The sequence below is a fragment of the Schistocerca cancellata genome, chromosome 11 (genome assembly GCF_023864275.1).
Source record: "Schistocerca cancellata isolate TAMUIC-IGC-003103 chromosome 11, iqSchCanc2.1, whole genome shotgun sequence".
Taxonomy (NCBI): Eukaryota; Metazoa; Arthropoda; class Insecta; order Orthoptera; family Acrididae; genus Schistocerca; species Schistocerca cancellata.
In genome coordinates this window covers 24,540,299-24,562,956 of record NC_064636.1, presented here as the reverse complement: position 1 = coordinate 24,562,956, position 22,658 = coordinate 24,540,299, and the positions used below count along the sequence as shown (strand labels likewise).

The following is a 22,658-nucleotide window of genomic DNA, read 5'->3' as shown; positions in this document are numbered from 1 at the left end:
TGATTCTGACATGGGGAAGTTACTGTGGGCATTGAGAGTGATGGTAGTGCTGGAGATAGGGAAGGTCTTAGCTGTGCCTGTGAGAAAGTCAAGAGGATTAGAATGACGGGAAAAAGGTTTCACAGCTTACAGGAAAGTGATTGGGTAAGATGGTGAATGCTTTAGGGATTGTTGATGAACAGTGGTGTACCTAAGTCGAGCACTGACAACTTCATCTCAACACACAGATTGTGGACTGTGTCTTCACTTTGTAAGCCTGTAAGAAGGTCACATTGAGGACAAGGGTTTGAAGTTTGTGTTCACTGAGTGTCCTCATGAACAGAATCGTGGTTTTGAGAAACACGAGACCTTGTGGCAAAGGAGGTTTCAGCAATGTCATAGTTTACTTAACGTTAGGGAGTAGTATTCAGGTTAAGGGGAGTGTGATAAGGCTTACACAAGGGAACTGAGATGGTTGTAAACGATGTGTACTTGATGAATGACTCTCAGGTATCCAGTTGGATGGCAGTGTTGAGATACCATGAGACATCCCCCAGTCTCGCCCAAACCATTTTCAGGCAAAGTCACTATATCAGAAAGTTATCAGTGTGACGTGTCAGATTATCTCGACAATACCACTGAGCTGGAAACAATATTTCATTAGTAGCTTACACCAGGGACCATTGTATTCACACAGAAGCGTACTGGGTTGGAACAGCAGGTGGCTAAGAGATCAAGATGGTATATGGAACAGGCGACAAGGTAAAAAATGGTCAAATGGCTCTGAGCACTATGGGACTTAACATTTGAGGTCATCAGTCCCCTAGAAATTAGAGCTACTTAAGCTTAACTAACCTAAGGACATGACACACAGCTCAGACTGAAGCGCCTAGAACCGCTTGGCCACACTGGCCAGCCGACAAGGTAAACTAGAGGGAAGTCCATCAAATTAGTTGGATAGTGGTCAGGCATTTTACATCTTTGGGTGTGGGAGAGATTTGGAGAGGGGAGGAAAGGGGAGAGGGGATCAGTTATATGGGAACGGTTTAGTTATGCATTCTCAATTCGACTATGGCGACAGTCATTATACAAAGGTCAAGCCATTTTATGCTAATTCGGTCGTTCGAGAAGTGTTGGTCCAATAAGGTTCAAAATGGCTCTGAGCAGTATGGGACTCAACATCTGAGGTCATCAGTCCCCTAGAACATAGAACTACTTAAACCTAACTAACCTAAGGACATCACACACATCCATGCCCGAGGCAGGATTCGAACCTGCAACTGTAGCGGGTCCAATAAGGCATACAGGATGGTATGTAAGTGCATGGTAAGTATATGGTAACTGCTTTACTTGAGAAAAGTCATGAATCGTGATCTGGAGCACTATTTAAATCAGCTAATGAATGTGATAAAGTCCATGAGCTGGAAACTTGTATCATTTTATGAAAAAAAGGTAGTGGCTCAGTTGGAAGAGCATTACTGGTGGCAGATGAGGGCCTGGGTTCCTGTTGTGGTCCAATAGATTGTTCCAAGTGGTCAAGTGAATGTCTGATGTTAGAAAAAGTGAGACCGTGTTACTACCATTCGCTGATTCGTGTACGAATGTGGGTTCATCCAGAGGAATGGTGATCACTGTAACATCCAGATTTGTCGAGGTGAGGAGGCTCATCTGCAGGTGCAGGACAAACTCCATACTCGGGCCCCACCAGACAGCTGCCTCTGCACCTCCTCCAGCGACCGGTCCTTTGTCTCGGGAACCACGAAGAACACGAACAGGGCGCCGGCGACTGCCACGGAGCCAAAGATCCAGAAGGTTCCCTGCACGCCGACGGCGGCGCTGAGCTCGCTGAAGAAGGTGGTGACCAGGAAGGAGAAGGTCCAGCTGACGAGGCAGCAGAGGGAGCCTGCAAAGGCGCGCACCTCGGGGGCGTACAGCTCTCCGAGCAGCACCCAGGTGACGGGCCCAAGCCCCAGCGAGAAGGCCACCACGAACAGGCAGAGGCTGGCGAGGGGCAGCCAGTCCAGGCCCTCGGCCTCGCCACTGGAGTCCAGCTGGAAGTAGGCGCCCAGTAGCAGAGCGCACAGTCCCACCACTGCGGCGGACGCCACGAGCAGCGGCCTGCGCCCCGCGCGGTCCACCACCAGTGACGCCACCAGCGTCGCCACCACCTGCATGGCGCCCACCACCACGGCAGACGTATCCGCCTCCAGGGCTCCGCCCGATGCTCTCTGCGACACCGACATTTCAAAACGTCTTAGGTCCCTGCTTTTGGAAGGCAACGTAGATAACAGAAACAGTAAGGTGGGTAGCACACTGGGATGCAGTCTACAAAGGGTAGGACAGGGCAGCATGTGCCCACTTCTACGTGGGTCGCTCTGTGGTTCAAATGGCTCTGAGCACTATGGGGCTTAACATCTGTGGTCATCAGTCCCCTAGAACTTAGAACTACTTAAACCTAACTAACCTAAGGACATCGTACACATCCATGCTCGAGGCAGGATTCGAACCTGTGACCGTAGCAGTCACGCGGTTCTGGACTGAGCGGCTAGGACCGCTAGACCACCGCTGCCGGCACTGTGTCTAGGACACAGTTCACTGTGCGAGCACCACATGTGCCCACTCGCACGGATGGTGTCTCAGAATGATGATGGTGAAGGTGAAGGTGATGGAGAAATATTGGTACAAGGGCAAATCAAACAGTATGTTGCACTTCCAAGTTCTGCCCATTTATCAAACCACATACACATAGGGAACACAGCTGCGGCAATTTGCAACATAAGTTCAGTTCCCCACATAGTCTCCAACAGACTGTAAACATTCCTCGGAATGAGCAACCAAGTTTTCGATTCCAGATGCGGAGAAATCACCCCCAGCGCAATGTGACCACCTGGATACAGCTGCTTTCACTTCATCATTGCTCCGGAATCGTCGTCTACTGAGATCGTCTTTCATCTTTCTGAACACATGATAATCGCATGGCACTTGGTCTGGATCTCACACTTGAATCGCTCAGCAGTTCTGCATTACACTGTTTGATCATTGTTATCAAAGTCCCAATTTCCATTGTTTTGAAGAGGCAGACACTCCTGGAGTCATGATATGATCAGTGTTTGGATATCACCTCATGTCATAGCTGGTGGGGATTGAGTGAATCCTGGTGGTACAACAGCACTTCAAGGACATCCTCATCTCTTCTCTCTCATGTGACAGTCTCATTTGCCATTTGTCAACAGGACACTGGTCGTTCACATGTGCCAAATTTCTTTATGAAATTTGTGCACCATGTTGAGGTAATCACATGGCCAGCACGATCCCCAGATCTATTCCCAACAGAAGATGTGTGGAACCACGTTAAATGTCAACTGTCTTAGTGTCAGCATCCAGTTATTAAGGGTCAGGTGAAACACTTGTGGGCCAGCTTGCCTCAGGATACGGTATAACTGTTTCATGGCTTCTTCTCAACCAAATCAGGACGTGCATCCAGGCCACAGGCAGGGTAACGCCGTACTAGTAAGTGGGCTCATACTGTCAATTTCTTTTTCAATTTGAATTGAATTTGAAATAACTGAAGTAACGTCACACATCCTTCCACCCCGTCAAGTTTCTTCGCTTTTTCCTTCCCCTGGGTGTTCGGCTTTTTGTCAGGCAATGTACTGTTACTATTATTTAAATTCTAGAAACCTGTAGAGTGTTAAATGTAGTTGGTTGGTTGGTTGACTTGAGGGGAAGGAACAAAACAGGAAGGTCACCAGTCCCATTGGATTATGGAAGGATGGGGAACCATCCCAGCATTTCCCAAAGAAATTTAGGGAAATCACAGAAAACGTAAATCAGGATGGCAAGAAGCGGGTTGGAACCATCATCCTCCCAAATGCGAATCCATTGTGCTAACCACTGCGCCACATCATTCAGTATTAAATGTGAGTTTCGCAATATGTGATATTCGGGAGGAGTGTTGGTGGGGGGGAGGGGGGATGGGGATATGGTGAGCAACCAACCCCAGAACTGAACTGTGGATCTGTTGTTGCAGTCTTCCACACTATGCTGCCCCAAATCCGAAACTGCACAGCAACAAAGTCACATAATTAATTTTTCTTTTGTTCATAGTTACATATCTCTTGTTCTGATTGAAATGCCTCCACCACAGTACCACGGCATGCTGTTAGATGAGCCAAAATAAAATGGCGCTGCCGATTGCCAGATTTGAGATTGGTGGGGGTCATTCCTTTCCTGCATTAGTAGGTTAACAATGTGACAACAATCCATGGTGAATTGGTAGAAGTGTACACCAACAGTGAACCACCATATGACATGTGGTTAGCTGGCAGAAAACTCGAAAACCCAACCAACATCGGAGAAGCTGATGATGTGTGTGTTCGCGACTGCTGCAGTGTGGTTGGTCTACTAGCAGATTACACTCGTAAGTGTAAATCAGTCACAGGAGCATACAACTGAAATCTCTTGCAAGGTTATGGGAGGTTGTGATGATGAAGTGTAGCGAGAAGCTGTCCGACTAGGTGCCACTGGTCGATGAAAATGCACAGTCTGTAGGATTCTGTGACCGTTGTCACTGAAGTTGAAATCTGCTGAGTTGTTAGGCCATGTCATATTTCTTCGCACGGTCGTTGTTTTGACCCCTTTGCTGGGATCTTCCTCAAGATCTTATGCTGCAGATTGTGCTCAGTCTACAACGGACAGTAAAAGATCCTGAAGTAGATCCCAGCAGAGGGGTTGAAATGTCGATCACTCTGAGAAATATGGCACAATCAGGCCGGCCGGAGTGGCTGTGCGATTCTAGGCACTACAGTCTGGAACCGCGAGACCGCTACAGTCGCAGGTTCGAATCCTGCCTCGGGCATGGATGTGTGTGTGCTGTCCTTAGGGTAGTTAGGTTTAAGTAGTTCTAAGTTCTATGGGACTGATGATCTCATAGGTTGAGTCCCATAGTGCTCAGAGCCATTTGAACCATTTTTGACACGATCAAACAACCCAGAACATTTTAACTTTAATGCCCCAGATTGCCCTGGACAAGGCACAGTCACACAGTGTGTCTCTTTGCCATGCAAAATTTTTCCTCATCTCCCTTATTCTCCTGATTGGGCACCCATGGCCTTCTTGCGTATCCAGAACCAGGACACAGTGATTTTCAAGGTGGAATGTTTCTTCAACAGCCAAAATTCAGTCTTGAACAACTAAGTGATGCACTGTTGGGAAAAATGTGTCACATTGATGGGTGAATATGAAGGGATAGATAACAATACCGGCAATGTTCATGACCACAGCTTCTCAAGGTGCCACGGATGAAATTTTAACCCAATAAGAAGGGGCACTAGATTGTAAAAATAACATTAAAAATAGATTTGTACTCTTGCCCATTATGGCCGCTCTGTGGTCTTTGTGTGGACCCCAGACCATGTTGGGATACCCGGCAATGAACATGTTGACAGCCTGGCCAAACAGGCCACCAGTAAACCATCTCTGGACATTGGCCTCCCGGAGACTGATTTGCGAGCGATGTTACGCCGCAAAGTTTTCCAACTTTGGGACACTGAATGGCGCAACCTGACCACGCCAAACAAACTCCATCCTATCAAGGAGACGACGAGTGTGTGGCGGTCATCAATGCGGGTCTCTCGCAAGGAGTCCGTTGTCCTATGCCAGCTGCGCATTGGGCACACAGCCACTTATTGCGCCGTGAGGACCCACCTCTTTGTCGGTGCGGATCCGCTTTGACGGTGGTCCACATTTTGTTGGAGTGTCCCCTTTTAGCTGTGCTCAGGCAGCCGTTAGCGCTACCTGACACGCTCCCTGCCCTTTTAACAAATGACACTGCCATGGCAGGCTTAGTTCTGCAGGGTTTTTTTATCACGTAATCTGAGTGTTAGTTATGTCTTTTTTGTTTTGAGTCTGGCCTCTGGCCTACGATTTTAGACTGGGTTTTAGTGTGTTTGTCGGTGGTTGGCTTTTCCTTTATTATCTCTATGGGCAGCCAACCACTGTCACACTCTGTGTGATTTTAATTCGTTTTGTCTGGACTCTGTGTACGTCTTTCTTGTCTTGTGTCGTCTGTCGTCTTTTCCATAGTCGTTTTTATTCTCTGTGGGTGTTTTCAGTTTTGGACCAAGGGACCGATGACCATAGCAGTCTGGTCCCTTTAATCCCAGAAACCAACTAAGCTAGATTTGTACTAGTGTGGACTATCTTAGATAGCGCATTCTCTTGGCCAAACTTCTCTCACTGTGAATCGTCACAAGAGTCACTGGCAGATTTTGCTCACCAGGAAGATATCGGACGCGTAGAAAAGCACAGCGTTGATGCCACAGAGCTGGAAGCACGTGACGAGCCCCAGCCCTGCGACGATTCCCCGACCGGCAGCAGGGGTGCTCAGCCCCTCGCGGAGGGACCCGGACCCCCCGTTCCCGGAGTCCTCCTCCAGAGCCGCCCTCGCCTCGGCCAGCTCCGCCTCCACATCCCAGCGCGGTCCCCTCAGCCAGCGGAGGGCCGCCCGGGCCTCGGCCTCCCGGCCACCCCGCAGCAGGTAGGGGGGAGTCTCGGGCACCAGCGAGAGTGCCACCAGGAAGACCGCGGGCACCACGGCGCAGCCCACGGAGGTCCAGAAAAGGCCGGTCACCGCACCCAGCACGTAGACGTAGAGGGTGCCGACGGTGAGCAGCAGCTGGAAGTAGCCGCACAGCGCTCCCCGGACTTCCTTCTGGGCCACCTCGGCGATGTACACCGGCGCCAGCACGTTGAAGGCTCCGCCCGCAGCACCGGTCAGCAGGCGGCCCACACACAGCAACGGCAGCTGTGGATAGAGATTCCCTGTGTAATCTTACACGTATGTCTGGACACACAATTGGTCACCCCTTCAAAAGAGAACACTGTTTGTGAGGAGCAATGTAGATGATTTAAAAAAACCTCAGCATCCACTTTGTTGTTTTTGTTAGTCCCCAATTTATACTCTCTGATCAAAAGAACCGAGTCAGTCCTATGTAATGTGGAATTCACCACTAGATATCACGAGAGGTGGGCCCCTACAGTATAAAACGAGGTGAGGAGTATTGTGTTGTCAGCAGAGAAGCAGTAATTTTTATGTGATTTTTCAAACAACTTCAGGGAACCCAGCCAGAAAATATTTACAGCGACCGCCTATAACTAAAACCACTAAAAAACTACTCATGGTAGAGACATGAAACTTTCACATCATGCCAAGAGTGAGATTCAACACACATGGAACTAGAATAATTAAAATATCCCGAGTTGTTTTGTTTCTATGATGATTTATTCACAAAATCAGTCAGAAAATGAGTGTTTGAAAAAAAGAGGACATGCCCCACAATACAATTTTAGTAATAATTCTAGTTCAGTGTATCTAGAAAGGTGCATTCAATAATTATGGAAAATTGTAAGTTGGTGTCTTAAAGAGTTTCCACCATAATGGGTCACAAAATTAGATAAAATTTAACATTGGCGGCATAGGACATACAATGTCACCTTAAGGCAATTTTTTTTTTTTTTTTTTGAGAAATAAACCAACACTTGTATCTTCTATTGTTCATTTCAGTACAACCCAGGTTTCGGTCCATCATGTCATTTTCATGTATTTGATTTTATGCCTTTAACATACATTGCAGGACACTCAGCACGTTGTCAAGTTCAAAGTTGGCCAAATATCAAGAAAAATATTGGTTCCCCACGAAATGCCGGATGTAAAATCGTAACAGGTCATTAAATAATCGTAGGAGCGCGACGTATTTACTAAAAGCAGGCTTACGTTGGTAAATAAAAGTTGAACACATGTCCCTAAAACATAAGGACGTTTTAAGGACATCAGAGTGTATTCATGGTGCGACAGGGCGCAGAAGTGGTAGTATAGGCTGTGAACACTGGTGCTGGAGGATCACAAAACATGTCTCAGTCCAGTCAATTGCACAGGTTATGCAGTCTGCACACACCACCATAAAACAGTATAGCATTCCGAATGATACTCTCAGCTTATACCATCGCAAAATCACTTTGAACCTCGCCGCAACTAGACATGAAGCTACACGGTGATGCTTATTAAACTGTATGAAGAAAAACATAAATTAGTTAGAAACTACGGCGTTCACACACTTTATTCAATATGTAAACGCCACTACAGATGTTCGGTTTTAGGTTATGACATATTCAGTATGCCCACCATCATTACCGAAATTCTGTGTGATCGCTGAAGTGTCAGAACATCGATACTGTCGATGACCTCCTGAATGCCTGTTTTCAGCTGATCAATGGTTTTGAGGTCGTTGTTGTACACGTTGTCCTTAGTACAGCCCCACAAAATGGAGTCGCATGTGTTCAGATCCAGAGAATATGGCGGACAATGGAGGCTCTTGCCAATGGCCTCTGAGTAGCCCGGAACGAGAATGCAGTCCTCAAAGTGCTCCTCCGAGACATCAAACACTCCCTTGCTTTGATGGTGTCGAGCTCTGTCTCGCATGAATTACATCTCGTCGAAATCAGAGTCACTTTGGAAAAAAGGAATGAAATCATCTTCCAAAACCTTCACATAGCGTTCGGTAGTTACCATGTTATTGAGGAATATCGCACCGATTATTCCATGACTGGACACTGTCCACCACACAGTCACCCATTTAGGGTGGAGAGACTTCGCGATTGCGAAATGCGGATTCTCAGTCCCTCTAATGCGCTAGTTCTGCTTATTGAAGAACCCATCCAAATGAAAGAGGGCTTAGTTGCTAAACCAAAAGAATTAAACAATACAATGCACAAACTAATTTCCACGGTGTCCTGGGGCCAACTGCGCAGTCTGAATGTGATAATGCAAACCGTTATTTGATATACACCACCGCCCATTAAAATTGCTACACCAAGAAGAAATGCAGATGATAAACGGGTATTCATTGGACAAATATATTACACTAGAACTGACATGTGATTAGATTTTCACGCAATTTGGGTGCATAGATCCTGAGAAATCAATACCCAGAACAACCACCTCTGCCCATAATAACGGCCTCGATACACCTGGGCATTGAGTCAAACAAAGCTCAGATGGCGTGTACAGGTACAGCTGCCTGTGCAGCTTCAACACGATACCACAGTTCATCAAGAGTAGTGACTGGCGTATTGTGACGAGCCAGTTGCTCGGCCACCATTGACCAGACGCTTTCAGTTGGTGAGAGATCTGGAGAATGTGCTGTCCAGGGCAGAAGTCGAACATCTTCTGTATCCAGAAAGGCTCGTACAGGACCTGCAATATGCGGTCGTGCATTATCCTGCTGAAATGTAGGGTTTCGCAGGGATCGAATGAAGGGTAGAGCTACGGGTCGTAACACATCTGAAATGTAACGTCCACTGTTCAAAGTGCCGTCAATGTGAACAAGAAGTGACCGAGGCGTGTAACCAGTGGCACCCCATAGCATCACGCCGGGTGGTACGCCAGTATCGCGATGACGAATATACGCTTCGAATGTGCGTTCACCACGATGTTGCCAAACACAGATGCGACCATCAATATGCTGCAAACAGAACCTGGATTCATCCGAAAAAATGACGTTTTGCCATTTGTGCACCCAGGTTCGTCGTCGAGTACACCATCGAAGGCGTTCCTGCCTGTGATGCAGCGTCAAGGGTAACCACAGACACAGTCTCCGAGCTGACAGTCCGTATTGCTGCAAATGTCGTCCAACTGTTGGTGCAGATGGTTGTTGTCTTGCAAACGTCCCCATCTGTTGACACAGGGATCGAGACGTGGCTGCACGATCCGTTACAGCCATGGAGATAAGATGCCTGTCATTTCGACTGCTAGTGATACGAGGCCATTGGTATCCAGCACGGCGTTCCGTATTACCCTCCTGAATCCACCGATTCCATATTCTGCTCACAGACATCGGATCTCGTCCAACGCGAAAAGCTACGTCGCGATAGGCTACAACCCGTCCTTTATCAAAGTCGGAAACGTGATGGTACGCTTTTCTCCTCCTTACATGAGGCATCACAACAACGTTTCACCAGGCAACGCCGGTCAACTGCTGTTTGTGTATGAGGAATCGGTTGGGAACTTTCCTCATGTCAGCAAGTTGTAGGTGTCGTCACGGGCGCTCAACCTTGTGTGAATGCTCTGAAAAGCTAATCATTTGCATATCACAGCATCTTCTTCCTGTCGGTTAAATTTCGCGTCTGTAGCACGTCACGTTCGTGGTGTAGCAATTTTAATGGCCAGTAGTGTAGCTCCATAACTGTCAGCGTGTGGTGTGGTGGTGCGGAGGTGTACAGCAGGACTCACCGAGTCTCCCCAGATGAGGAAGGCCCAGCCGGCCAGGAAGAGGGGGCCCAGGCAGAGCCCGGCCCGCTTGCGGCCCAGCACGTCGGCCAGCCGCCCCACGGGCAGCGAGAACGCCAGCGCCCCCAGCGACATGCAGCCCGAGACCCAGGCCATCTGCCAGGACTGGTAGCACCGCGCCCCGGCCGCAGACGCGTAGCCGCACTGCAGCTCCGGGATGGCCACGCTGGTCCAGCCGAGTGTCGTGCCCGTGCCCAGCGCCCCGATGCTCACTGCGGACAGGTCCGGGCGAGGCCGAGGTCAGTCTGGGACGCTGGGTGTCTGCTAGTGGCTCTCACAGAAACAGTAGAATATCCAGACTGAGATTTTCACTCTGCAGCGGAGTGTGTGCTGATACGAAACTCTTTCGGTCCATCATACAGTTTTACTCTGCCAGGAAGTTTCATATCAGCGGACACTCCGCTGCAGAGCGAAAATCTCATTCTGGAAACATCCCCCAGGCTGTGGCTAAGCCATGTCTCCGCAATATCCTTTCTTTCAGGAGTGCTAGTCCTGCAAGGTTCGCAGGAGAGCTTCTGTTAAGTTTGGTAGCTAGGAGACGAGCTACTGGCAGAAGTAAAGCTGTGAGGACGGGGCGTGAGTCGTGCTCAGGTAGCTCAGTTGCTAGACCACTTGCCCGCAAAAGGCAAAGGTCCCGAGTTCGAGTCTCGGTCCAGCACACAGTTTTAATCTGCCAGGAAGTTTCTTATCAGCGCACACTCCCCTGCAGAGTGAAAATGTCATTCTGGAAACATCCCCCAGGCTGTGGCTAACACATGTCTCCGCAATATCCTTTCTTTCAGGAGTGCTAGTCCTGCAAGGTTCGCAGGAGAGCTTCTGTTAAGTTTGGAAGGTAGGAGACGAGGTACTGGAAGAAGTAAAGCTGCGAGGACGGGGCGTGAGTCGTGCTCGGGTAGCTCAGTTGGTAGAGCACTTGCCCGCGAAAGCCAAAGTTCCCGAGTTCGAGTCTCGGTCTGGCACACAGTTTTAATCTGCCAGGAAGTTTCATATCAGCACACACTCCGCTGCAGAGTGAAAATCTCATTCTGGAAACATCCCCCAGGCTCTGGCTAAGCCACGTCTCTGCAATATCCTTTCTTCCAGGACTGCTAGTTCCTCAAGTTTTGCTGGAGAGCTTCTATAAAGTTTGCAAGGTAGGAGACGAGGTACTGGCAGAAGTAAAGCTGTGAGGACGGGGCGTGAGTCGTGCTCGGGTAGCTCAGTTGGTAGAGCACTTGCCCGTGAAAGGCAAAGGTCCCGAGTTCGAGTCCTGGTCCGGCACACAGTTTTAATCTGCCAGGAAGTTTCATATCAGCACACACTCCGCTGCAGAATGAAAATCTCATTCTGGAAACATCCCCCAGGCTCTGGCTAAGCCACGTCTCTGCAATATCCTTTCTTTCAGGAGTGCTAGTCCTGCAAGGTTCGTAGGAGAGCTTCTGTTGAGTTTGGAAGGTAGGAGACGAGGTACTGGCAGAAGTAAAGCTGTGAGGACGGGGCGTGAGTCGTGCTTGGGTTGCTCAGTTGGTAGAGCACTTGCTCGCGGAAGGCAAAGGTTCCCAGTTCGAGTCTCGGTCCGGCACACAGTTTTAATCTGCCAGGAAGTTTCATATCAGCGCACACTCCGCTGCAGAGTGGAAATCTCATTCTGGATACCTTTGGAATGTTTAGGATCGCCGAGTTCGTGTCAGGCCTCACCGAATCACATCAATACCTGTCCTCAGCGCAGCACTCCGTGAAGAATGGGCTGCCATTCGCCAAGAAACCTTCCAGCACTTGATTAAAAGTGTGCCTGCGAGAGTGGAAGCTGTCATCAGGGCTAAGGGTGGGCCAACAGCATAATGTATTCCAGCATTACCGATGGAGGGCGCCATGAACTTGCAGGTAATCAGCCAGGTGCCTGGATAATTTTCCTCATATAGTGTGTTTACTTCCTGGCTTGTAGTCAAGTCCCTCCTTATTGGTTATCAAATTCTTATCTCCCATAGGTATACGTTGACTAACCAAAACATTATGATCAGTGCCCACCACAAGAACAAATGCTGACATCGAGGACACGTTATCCAGTGAGGAAGGTATACATGCTGTAATACCTAGGCTATGCATGGAGATATTTTTTTTTTTTTACTGAAGTATACTTTTTCAACGTTGCTGGCACATTAAAACTGTGTGCTGGATAGAGACTCGAACTCGGGACCTTCGCCTTTCGTTGGAAAGTGCTCTCCCGGTTGATCTACTCAAGCACGACCCGCGACTCTTCCCCACAGCTCTACTTCCGCGAATACAGCTGCTACCATCCAAACTTCAAAGACGTTTTCGTGTGAAATTTGCAAGACTAGCACTCCAAGAGGAATGGACATTTTCTATTTCGACTGCGCCTGTGCACTGTTTCAAAAGTCTGTGGTGCCAACAGTTACCCATTTATGTAACCTGTTGAAATATAATGCTGTGCCTGGGAATGATGGTGTGATGATGAAAGCATTTCATTGTATTTGGAATGAATCATGGTTCGGCACTACCGCAGATGACCATTGCAGTGAGTATTGTGGCGACACAGGGAGAGGTCCAGCCAAGCGGTTCTAGGCGCTTCAGTCCGGAACCACGTGACTGCTACTGTCGCCGGTTTGAATCCTGTCTCGGGCATGGATGTGTGTGATGTCCTTAGGTTAGTTAGGTTTAAGTAGTTCTAAGTTCTAGGGGAGTGATGACCTCAGATGTTAAGTCCCATAGTGCTCAGAGCCATTTGAACCATTTTTAGGGAGAGTTCCCATCCTTACAATGTTTTGGAGAGCCACATTAGTGTTACTCCTGGTGAAGAAGTGCGCGAAGCCATCGAGTATGACTTCAGGTCACAGCTGTTGGGGACTGAGTGAATCCTGATGGCGCAACGGTGTGTCACAGATTTCCTGCAGTCTTAAATCTACGCGTAATTTGCCTCCATTTTGTAATCACTGAAGTAACTTCACATGCACACTCAATTCGTTAATTTTCATTTCGTTTCCTGTCCCCTTTCTGGGATCTCCACTTTTTCTTAGGCATCTACATCTACATCTACATGATTACTCTGCAATTCACATTTAAGTGCCTGGCAGAGGGTTCATCGAACCACAATCATGCTGTCTCCCTACCATTCCACTCCCGAACAGCGCGCGGGAAAAACGAACACCTAAACCTTTCTGTTCGAGCTCTGATTTCTCTTATTTTATTTTGATGATCATTCCTACCTATGTAGGTTGGGCTCAACAAAATATTTTCGCATTCGGAAGAGAAAGTTGCTGACTGAAATTTCGTAAATAGATCTCGCCGCGACGAAAAACGTCTTTGCTTTAATGACTTCCATCCCAACTCGCGTATCATACCTGCCACACTCTCTCCCCTATTACGTGATAATACAAAACGAGCTGCCCTTCTTTGCACCCTTTCGATGTCCTCCGTCAATCCCACCTGGTAAGGATCCCACACCGCGCAGCAATATTCCAACAGAGGACGAACGAGTGTAGTGTAAGCTGTCTCTTTAGTGGACTTGTTGCTTCTCCTAAGTGTCCTGCCAATGAAACGCAACCTTTGGCTCGCCTTCTCCACAATATTATCTGTGTGGTCTTTCCAACTGAAGTTGTTCTTAATTTTAACACCCAGGTACTTAGTTGAATTGACAGCCTTGAGAATTGTACTATTTATCCAGTAATCGAATTCCAACGGATTTCTTTTGGAACTCGTGTGGATCACCTCACAATTTTCGTTATTTAGCATCAACTGCCACCTGCCACACCGTACAGCAATCTCTTCTAAATCGCTTTGCAACTGGTACTGGTCTTCGGATGACCTTACTAGACGGTAAATTACAGCATCATCTGCGAACAACCTAAGAGAACTGCTCAGATTGTCACCCAGGTCATTTATATAGATCAGGAACAGCAGAGGTCCCAGGACGCTTCCCTGGGGAACACCTGATATCACTTCAGTTTTACTCGATGATTTGCCATCTATTACTACGAACTGCGACCTTCCTGACAGGAAATCACGAATCCAGTCGCACAACTGAGACGATACCCCATAGGCCTGCAGCTTGATTAGAAGTTGCTTGTGAGGAACGGTGTCAAAAGCTTTCCGGAAATCTAGAAATAAGGAATCAACTTGAGATCCCCTGTCGATAGCGGCCATTACTTCGTGCGAATAAAGAGCTAGCTGCGTTGCACAAGAATGATGTTTTCTGAAACCATGCTGATTACGTATCAATAGGCAGTCTAGAGTTTGTCCCTCTCAGGCCTCCAACATATCAAAGACCCAGGAAAACGAACTACAATAGATATGATACTGAAATTGCACCACAGGCTAGACCATCTCAAAGAATTTCTAACCCCATATCAATTCTGCCAACTACTGCCGCCACAGTGCACCAGTGCGCACAAGGAGTAGTATGATTTGCAGAAGAAAATCTCTGATTGCTAAGCAAATAAATTATCGTAGGTGGTATGGATGTTGAAATGGTTGAAATGGCTCTGAGCACTATGGGACTTAACTTCTGAGGTCATCAGTCCCCTAGCACGTAGAACTACTTAAACCTAACTAACCTAAGGACATCACACACATCCATGCCCGAGGCAGGATTCGAACTTACGCGACTGTAGCGCCTAGAACCGCTCAGCCACCCCAGCCGGCAGCATGGATATGAGGCAGCTGCTGTGAAAACAATTAAGGACTAGTATTATATAGGTTTCTGGCAACTGGAAGTGTTCTGAATCATTTGGGTGGTGCACATCGTAATGTTTCATAAGAGACAGCGGAGGACACGAGACAAACATTTCTCCAAAGCCCCTTGAAGCATCCCCAAGTATCTTTTTTTTTTCTTTATTGTTATTTGAAACCTGTACAACAGGCAGGCTGTCAGCAGCATTCTACGCTGCTTTTCAGCCATAGGATACACAATGAGAAAAAAACACTGAGAAGACACATAAGTTACAGAACGGTGGGCAATAAAACAGGAGACACATAAAGACAAACACGGAGCCGTTCACACTCGATGATAATCCACACTGCAAACTGTTGATACGACACACAAACACTGAAGAAGACGATGGCACTGGTGAACGATGAGGTGTGATGGTGAACACTGAACACTAAACACGACGGCACACACGAGACACTGATGGCAGTGATCTCCGGTGCGCGAATGTCCACTTAGCATGTGCGAGTCCGGAGACCTGCCAAGAGGGGAACAGGGCTGAGGTGGGGGAGAGGGGAGAACAAGGATGCCAATGGCTGAGGATACGGAGGCAGGAGGAGAGGGACAGGGGAGGGGAAGCCCGGGGGAAGAGTGGGGAGAAATGAAGGAGGGAGGGAAAAGGGAGAGAAGGGAGGGAGGGTGCCCAGAGGAGCAAGCACAGGAGGAGGGTGGGAGGATCAAAGTTCGTAGGAGGTGTAGATGGAGAGGAGGAGGACATCATCAGGGAGAGGGAGCTGGCGGAAGCCCCCTTGGGAGAGGGTAAGGAGGGTGGAGAGATGGAGACTGGGTGGGACGTGGGAATACAGGCGCGGCAGCGGGCGGGGGTGGGAGAGGATCGGGGAGACGAGTGGGTGAGGAGGATCCAGTTTATGGGAGGTGTACAGGATCCGTATCCTTTCAAGGAAAAGGAGGAGGTGGGGGAAGGGGATGAGATCGTAAAGGATCCGCGTGGGGGAGGGGAGACGGATGTGATAGGCGAGGCGGAGAGCATGACGTTCAAGGATTTGGAGGGATTTATAAAAGGTAGGGGGGGCAGAGATTCAAGCTGGATGGGCATAACAAAGGATAGGGCGGATGAGGGATTTATAGGTATGGAGGATGGTGGAGGGGTCCAGACCCCACGTACGGCCGGAGAGGAGCTTGAGGAGACTGAGTCGGGAGTGTGCCTTGGCTTGGATTGTCCGGAGGTGGGGAGTCCAGGAGAGGCGACGGTCAAGGGTGACGCCAAGGTACTTAAGGGTAGGGGTGAGGGCGATAGGACGGCCATAGATGGTGAGATAGAAATCAAGGAGGCGGAAGGAAGGGGTGGTTTTGCCTACAATGATCGCCTGGGTTTTGGAGGGATTGACCTTGAGCAACCACTGGTTGCACCAAGCGGTGAACCGGTCAAGATGCGACTGGAGAAGGTGTTGGGAGCGCTGCAGGGTGGGGGCAAGAGCAAGGAAGGTGGTGTCATCGGCAAACTGGAGAAGGTGGATGGGGGGTGACGGCGGCGGCATGTCCGCTGTGTACAAAAGGTACAGAAGGGGGGAGAGGACGGAGCCTTGGGGCACACTGGCGGAGGGGAAAAAGGTGTAGGAATCTATGTTATGGATGGTGACATAGGAAGGACGGCGGGAGAGAAAGGAGCCGATCAGACGGATGTAGTTAATGGGAAGGGCGAAGGTTTGGAGCTCGAAGAGGAGACCGGAATGCCATACACGGTCATAAGCACGTTCGAGGTCCAGGGAGAGGAAGATTGCGGAGCAACGGGAGTTAAGCTGGTTGGAAAGGAGATGAGTGAGGTGAAGGAGAAGGTCATCGGAAGAGAAGGACGGCCGAAAGCCACACTGGGTAACGGGAAGGAGGCGGTGCTGGCGGAGATGCTGGTGGATGCGGCGGGTGAGGATAGATTCCAGGACCTTGCTGAAGACCGAGCTAAGACTGATGGGACGGTAAGAGGAGACGGCGGATGGCGGTTTGCCAGGTTTAAGGAACATGAGGATACAGGAGGTTTTCCACAGGTCGGGGTAGTAACCGGTGGACAGGACTACATTGTAGAGCCTGGCCAGAGTGGAGAGAAAAGAGACAGGAGCTTCACGAAGGTGACGGTAGGTGACACGATCGTGACCAGCAGCGGTGGTGCGTTTTGTGCGGAGTGTAGCAAGGAGATCCTGTGTAGTGATAGGGGCATTGAGTTCCGTGTGTGCAATGTTGTCCAAGTACTGGAAACCAGGAGCAAGGGGAGGGACAGAGGTGTCAGTTCGATCGTGGATATCCGGGAAGAGGGAGTAATCGAACTGGGGATCATCGGGGATGGAAAATACATCAGAGAGGTAGGAGGCAAAGTGATTGGCCTTACTAAGGGTGTCAGGGAAGGGGTGATCATCATGGAGAAGAGGATAGTAGGGGGAGGTTTAGTTCCGGTAAGGTGACGGAAGGTGGACCAGAACTTGGACGAGTTGATAGGGTGGGTAGCATTTAAACGGATGCATGTCTGTCGCCAGTCCCGGCGTTTCTTAGCCGCGAGCAAGTTTTGAATGTGTCACTGTAGTTGCCAGTGGCGTCGTAGTGTGTCCGGGTCACGCGTGCGGAGGAAGGCATGGTAGAGTAGGCGGGATTCACGGAGGAGGAGGACGGCCTGTGGGGGTATGGTAGGACGGTGGGGGTGGATGGCGACAGTAGGGACGTGGGCCTCCACAGCCTCAGACAAGGTCTGCTGGAGAAAGGAAGTGGCATGTGTGACATCGTCGGGGTGATGGTAGGTGAAAGGGTTGCTATCGACCTGGGTGGAGAGGGTATCCCAGTAGGCATTCCAGTTGGCATGGGAATAGTCATGGACGTACTTAGGGGGAGGGTCATGACGAGGGTCGGGGCGGGGGCGACGACCATCTGAAGTGGTGAGAAGGACAGGGAGATGGTCGCTACCAATAGGCTCCAGGACATCCACCGTTATGCAGCCAAGGAGGTTGGGGGAGGAGAGGATAACATCGGGAGTGGAGTTGGATTCGGGACAGGTGTGCTGAGGGATGGGGATGAGGTCGTCTTGAAGGGAGGAGAGAAACCGATGCCACCACCGTAACTGGGCAGCAGAACGACTATGGATGTTGAGGTCGGCGGCGATCACGTAGGAGGAGAAGGTACGGTCGATATGGGAGAGGAAGTCGAAGGGAATAGGGGCGTTGGGGCGGACATAGATGGTGGTGCAGGTAACGGTAAGGCCGGGGAAGAAGAGAGTAAGGATCGGGTGTTCGGTGGCGTCGGGAAGGAGAGGTTGGAGCCGAACGGGAATCTGGCGGTGGTGACCAATGGCAACTCCGCCACGCGCAATTGGGAGGGGATTATCGGAGCGGTGGAGGAGATAGGGCTAAGTGTGGATGGTGTGGTGGGGTTGGAGGAAGGTTTCATTAAGGAGGAAGGCATCCACACGGTGGGTGGCAAGGGTGTGCAGGAAGAGGTTCTTGTTGGCGGGAAGGGAGCGGATATTGTTGAAAAGGATACGTTGCTGTCGCGCCTTGACAGGGATTTAGACGAAGGTGTCAAGGCGGGAGAAGGTGAAATGGGCCTGGTTGTTGGAGTAGGTGGCGTACATTTTGAGTTGGAAAATGGAACGGGCGGCGAGGGATATCTGTTGGAGGGTGTGGGGGCACTGAAAGGGATGGACATTCTGAAGGACGATGGTGAGGTACCTGATGATGTCCTCAGCGGGGGGGGGGGGGACGAAGGCAATTGCCAGGAGGGGTGGGGGCGTCCAGAGGACGGACTGGGACGGTGAGTTCAGGAGTGGTCGGAGGGGGTCGGGCTTTACACTTTTGGGAGTAGGTGGGATGGGGGAGATTGCAGGTATTGCAGGAAGGAGGGGATTGAAGGTTAGGGCACTGCCGGAGGAAGTGCGCTTGCCTACAATGCGGGCAGGTGGGGGCCTCGCTGCACTCCGCTGTTGGGTGCGCATTATAGCGCAGACACCTCTGGCAGTGCAGGGATTGAGGGGGGGAACGGGAGGGGTCGACCTTGTAGCGCTGGTTGAAGAGGAGGGCACCCTCCTTCAGGAGACGTTCAATGGTGGGGGCATCCTCGGAGAAAACCCGCATAAGGCGGGTGGGGCCGGCCGAGTTGAAAATGCGGCGGACCGCCCGCACCTCCAGCATGGGATGCGCCTTGAGCTCCACCAACACCTCCGCCTCCGTGATCAACGGACTGAGCCGAGTGATCACGGCGGTGAGGATCGGTGGGCGACGCGGGGCTTGGGGTTGGTGGGTAGGAGATGGGGAAGGAGCAGGTGTGAGGGAGGTGTTGGGGCCAAAACGGGTGATGGGGAGGCGGGAGAGGATGTCAGTATGGAGGGTTGGGCTGGGGGAGGAGATGAGAACAGAATCCCGTCTGGGAGTGAGGAGAGAGATTGGTGCACCAGGGAAGTGTTGGCGGAGGAGGAGGGAGAGATTCTGGGCCTCGAGAAGGGAAGGATCGGGATGGGAGAGGAGGTATTTGTATAAAGAGGGGGTGGGAGGAGGACGAGGAGGAGGAGGAGGCGGAGGGAGCAGGGCCAGGTGGGGAGACATCCATGGCCCACTGTTGGGGGGGGAAGGAGGACGGGGCGGGGCCTTTTTGGGAGCGGAGGAGGTGGTGGTGCCACTAGGGCGTTTAACGGCGGCAGTAGGGCGGGTGGTGATATGAGGGACGGGAGCTATATGGAGGTGGTGGGAAGGGACAGGTCCCGGCGTGGACGCAGCAGTCGGCGCCGGGGATGGTGACATTGAAGGCGACGGTGACGGTGGCGGCGGTGATGGCGAAGGCAATGGGGAGAGCTGGGCATGGACAGTGGCCCGACGGGCCACCACCCTAGCTGGAGCTGCAGAGACAGGCTGGGGGAGTGGGGGGAAAGGATCAGAGTGAGAGGAGCGGGAGGAAGAAGCTGGAGAGGGGGCGACAAAGAGCGAGGGCGAAGGGAGAGTGAAAAGAGGCGGGATGGAAAGAGGGGGTGTGACTGGGCACACCATGTTATGGTGGTGGTGGCGGCGGAGGGGAAGTATAAACGATGGCTGTGGTGGTAGTGGTGGTAGTGGTGGTGGGGGCGGACATGACGACGGGGAGAAACAAAAACGCACAGAACGAAAAAGAAAGGACAAAAACTGGGGACAGACGTTAACGAAAGAAGACGAAGACGGAGGAAGATGAGGACGGAGGAAGACGAGGACGGACAGAGACCAGAGTCCCACGCTGCTGGCGCTGGCGCCGACTCGACGATGGGTGGCAGGAACGCTGCTGCCGTGGACGGGGCCGGGGCCGCTGCCGCTGCCGCTGCTGCTGCTGCTGCTGGAGGGCCGGCTGGCTGGACCGCTGCTGGCTAGACCCCCAAGTATCTTGTGGTTCCCTTTTTAGATACTCCACGTCGACGTCTGCTCGTAGATACGAATCGTCGGTAGGTTTTCCGGCTTTACTTCCCGACGTGACAGCGACGACTCTCCGATGGGGTGCGGGCCTTGTGTTTTGCTATTACTGCGAGTCTTGTAAATATCTCTTTTATTTAGTAATTTTCCCGGCTAAAACTCTCCCCTTTTGTGATTAAGACACCCTGCGCCACCTTTCGGAGGGAGTGGGGACGTCAAAGAGTCACAAAAATTCATATCAAGCAGTCCGTAAAACACGTAAACGTTCACTTCAGTCGGCGTGTCAGTTAACGCCTGCGCTTTCCGCTAGATGGTGCTGACTTCCTGCTGAATAGCTTTGGTTCCGTAAAACCTCCACTGATTATTACTAGGTAAATGAAATAAGTACAACACTCTTGTATTTCACTTTCACTCTATATTCAAGGATTAAGATGGTGATGGATGAAGGTCTATTTAAAAGATTCCTAGCCTGGAGGAATCTAAATAGCCCGCAAATGCCGACATGCACGCGCTCTACGTCCACATTCACAACTAACGACACACGACACTTTCAAAAGTCCACGCGTTAATATCTGAATACCGGTACCTCTGAATTCACTCGTATCAGCAGATAATTTGAGTTTCTGTCATCTATATGTCCGTAAAGTTCTAATCTAGCACTAAAGTCCTAAAATCCCCTTAATATTCCGTTGCTACCAACAGTCAGAGATCGTACACTACATCACTTTTAATCTCTGTAATATTCTAACAGTTTGTCGTGAATCTTAACACGATAAAGTCCAATCTAATCATTGTCTCGCTGACTGACACGGGTTCCCCGCCCTTTAACGAAACGATCAAGGAAAAAAGGCGGCAATAATGACGATCAGGCCTTTTTATAGGTTTTTCATCACAAGACTTTAACGTCACTGCCTTCTCCATGACGGAGCTTCCGTGGCTATGCTGTACTTAGACGTTAAACTACTTGCTGATGTACTATAATTTTGACCTGCAATTACCGAACTCTCATTCTACACTATTTTCCTCTCTAAAAATTCTATTCTTAATTTTAAATCATTCTTTCTATAGCTTTTATCACTGTAAACTGAACCGAGGTGTTACACCCTGTATGAATTCCGCAGGCGCCTAGGCAAGTTAATGTGCTCCAGGCGACATTACATCCTGTAGTACAACAACATCTTTGTTTGTATGCTTACGAAGTGCATGGTCTGTAACATTTGATGGCGAATGACAAACCGAGGCGACAACAGTTTTCTACGGATATGCTGCAGCATACTGCCACGAACAACCAGTTCCTGGAAAGATGGCTGTTCTCAGATGAGGCAACCCTTCATGTATCAGGAACGATTAATCGGTATGACATTCAGATCTGGGACTTGCAAAATCTGCACACTATAACCGAACATGTACATAATGGCGGTAAACTGAACGTCTTGCATTGCTGGACTGTTCTTCTTTGCACAGAACACACTAAACGGGTCAGTGTGTCTGGACATCTTGGAGCAGTTTGCATACTGTCAGATACGAGACTGGCAACGCAAAACCATCTTCCTACATGGCCAAGTTCCCCTGCATTGGTCAATGCCTGTTCACAAGTTAATGGCTAAGAAATTTCCTACTCGCTGGATCAGATGCAGAGGACCCAATGCCTGGCCACGTTCCCCTGACTTTACTACGCTCACTTTCTACATCTACGTCTACATTTATACTCCGCAAGCCACACAACGGTGTGTGGCGGAGGGCACTTTCCGTGCCACTGTCATTACCTCCCTTTCCTGTTCCAGTCGCGTAGGGTTCGCGGGAAGAACGACTGCCGGAAAGCCTCCGTGCGCGCTCGAATCTCTCTGATTTTACATCCGTGATCTCCTCGGGAGGTATAAGTAGGGGGAAGCAATATATTCGATACCTCATCCAGAAACGCACCCTCTCGAAACCTGGACAGCAAGCTACACCGCGATGCAGAGCGCCTCTCTTTTGCAGAGTCTGCCATTCGAGTTTGCTAAACATCTCCGTAACGCTATCACGCTTACCAAATAACCCTGTGACGAAACGCGCCGCTCTTCTTTGGATCTTCTCTATCTCCTCTGGTACGGATCCCACACTGATGAGCAGTACTCAAGTGTAGGTCGAACGAATGTTTTGTAAGCCACCTCCTTTGTTGACGGACTACATTTTCTAAGGACTCTCCCAATGAATCTCAACCTGGTACCCACCTTACCAACAATTAATTTTATATGATCATTCCACTTCAAATCGTTACGCACGC

At 50.1% G+C, this 22,658-nt stretch overlaps 1 protein-coding gene across 2 annotated transcripts in view; it reads right to left on the bottom strand.

The window, feature by feature from the left end:
- Positions 1-979: 979 nt before the first annotated feature.
- Positions 980-22,658, bottom strand: part of LOC126108597 (facilitated trehalose transporter Tret1-like) — a 55,204-nt gene continuing 33,525 nt past the window's right edge. For both annotated transcript variants that reach the window (XM_049913898.1, XM_049913899.1), the window contains exons 3-5: positions 10,268-10,536; positions 6,257-6,784; positions 980-2,207 (exon numbers count right to left, since the gene is read on the bottom strand). In XM_049913898.1, the coding sequence (XP_049769855.1) occupies positions 1,644-2,207; positions 6,257-6,784; positions 10,268-10,536 (1,361 nt within the window). In that variant the 3' untranslated portion in view covers positions 980-1,643. The remainder of the gene's footprint in view (positions 2,208-6,256; positions 6,785-10,267; positions 10,537-22,658) is intronic.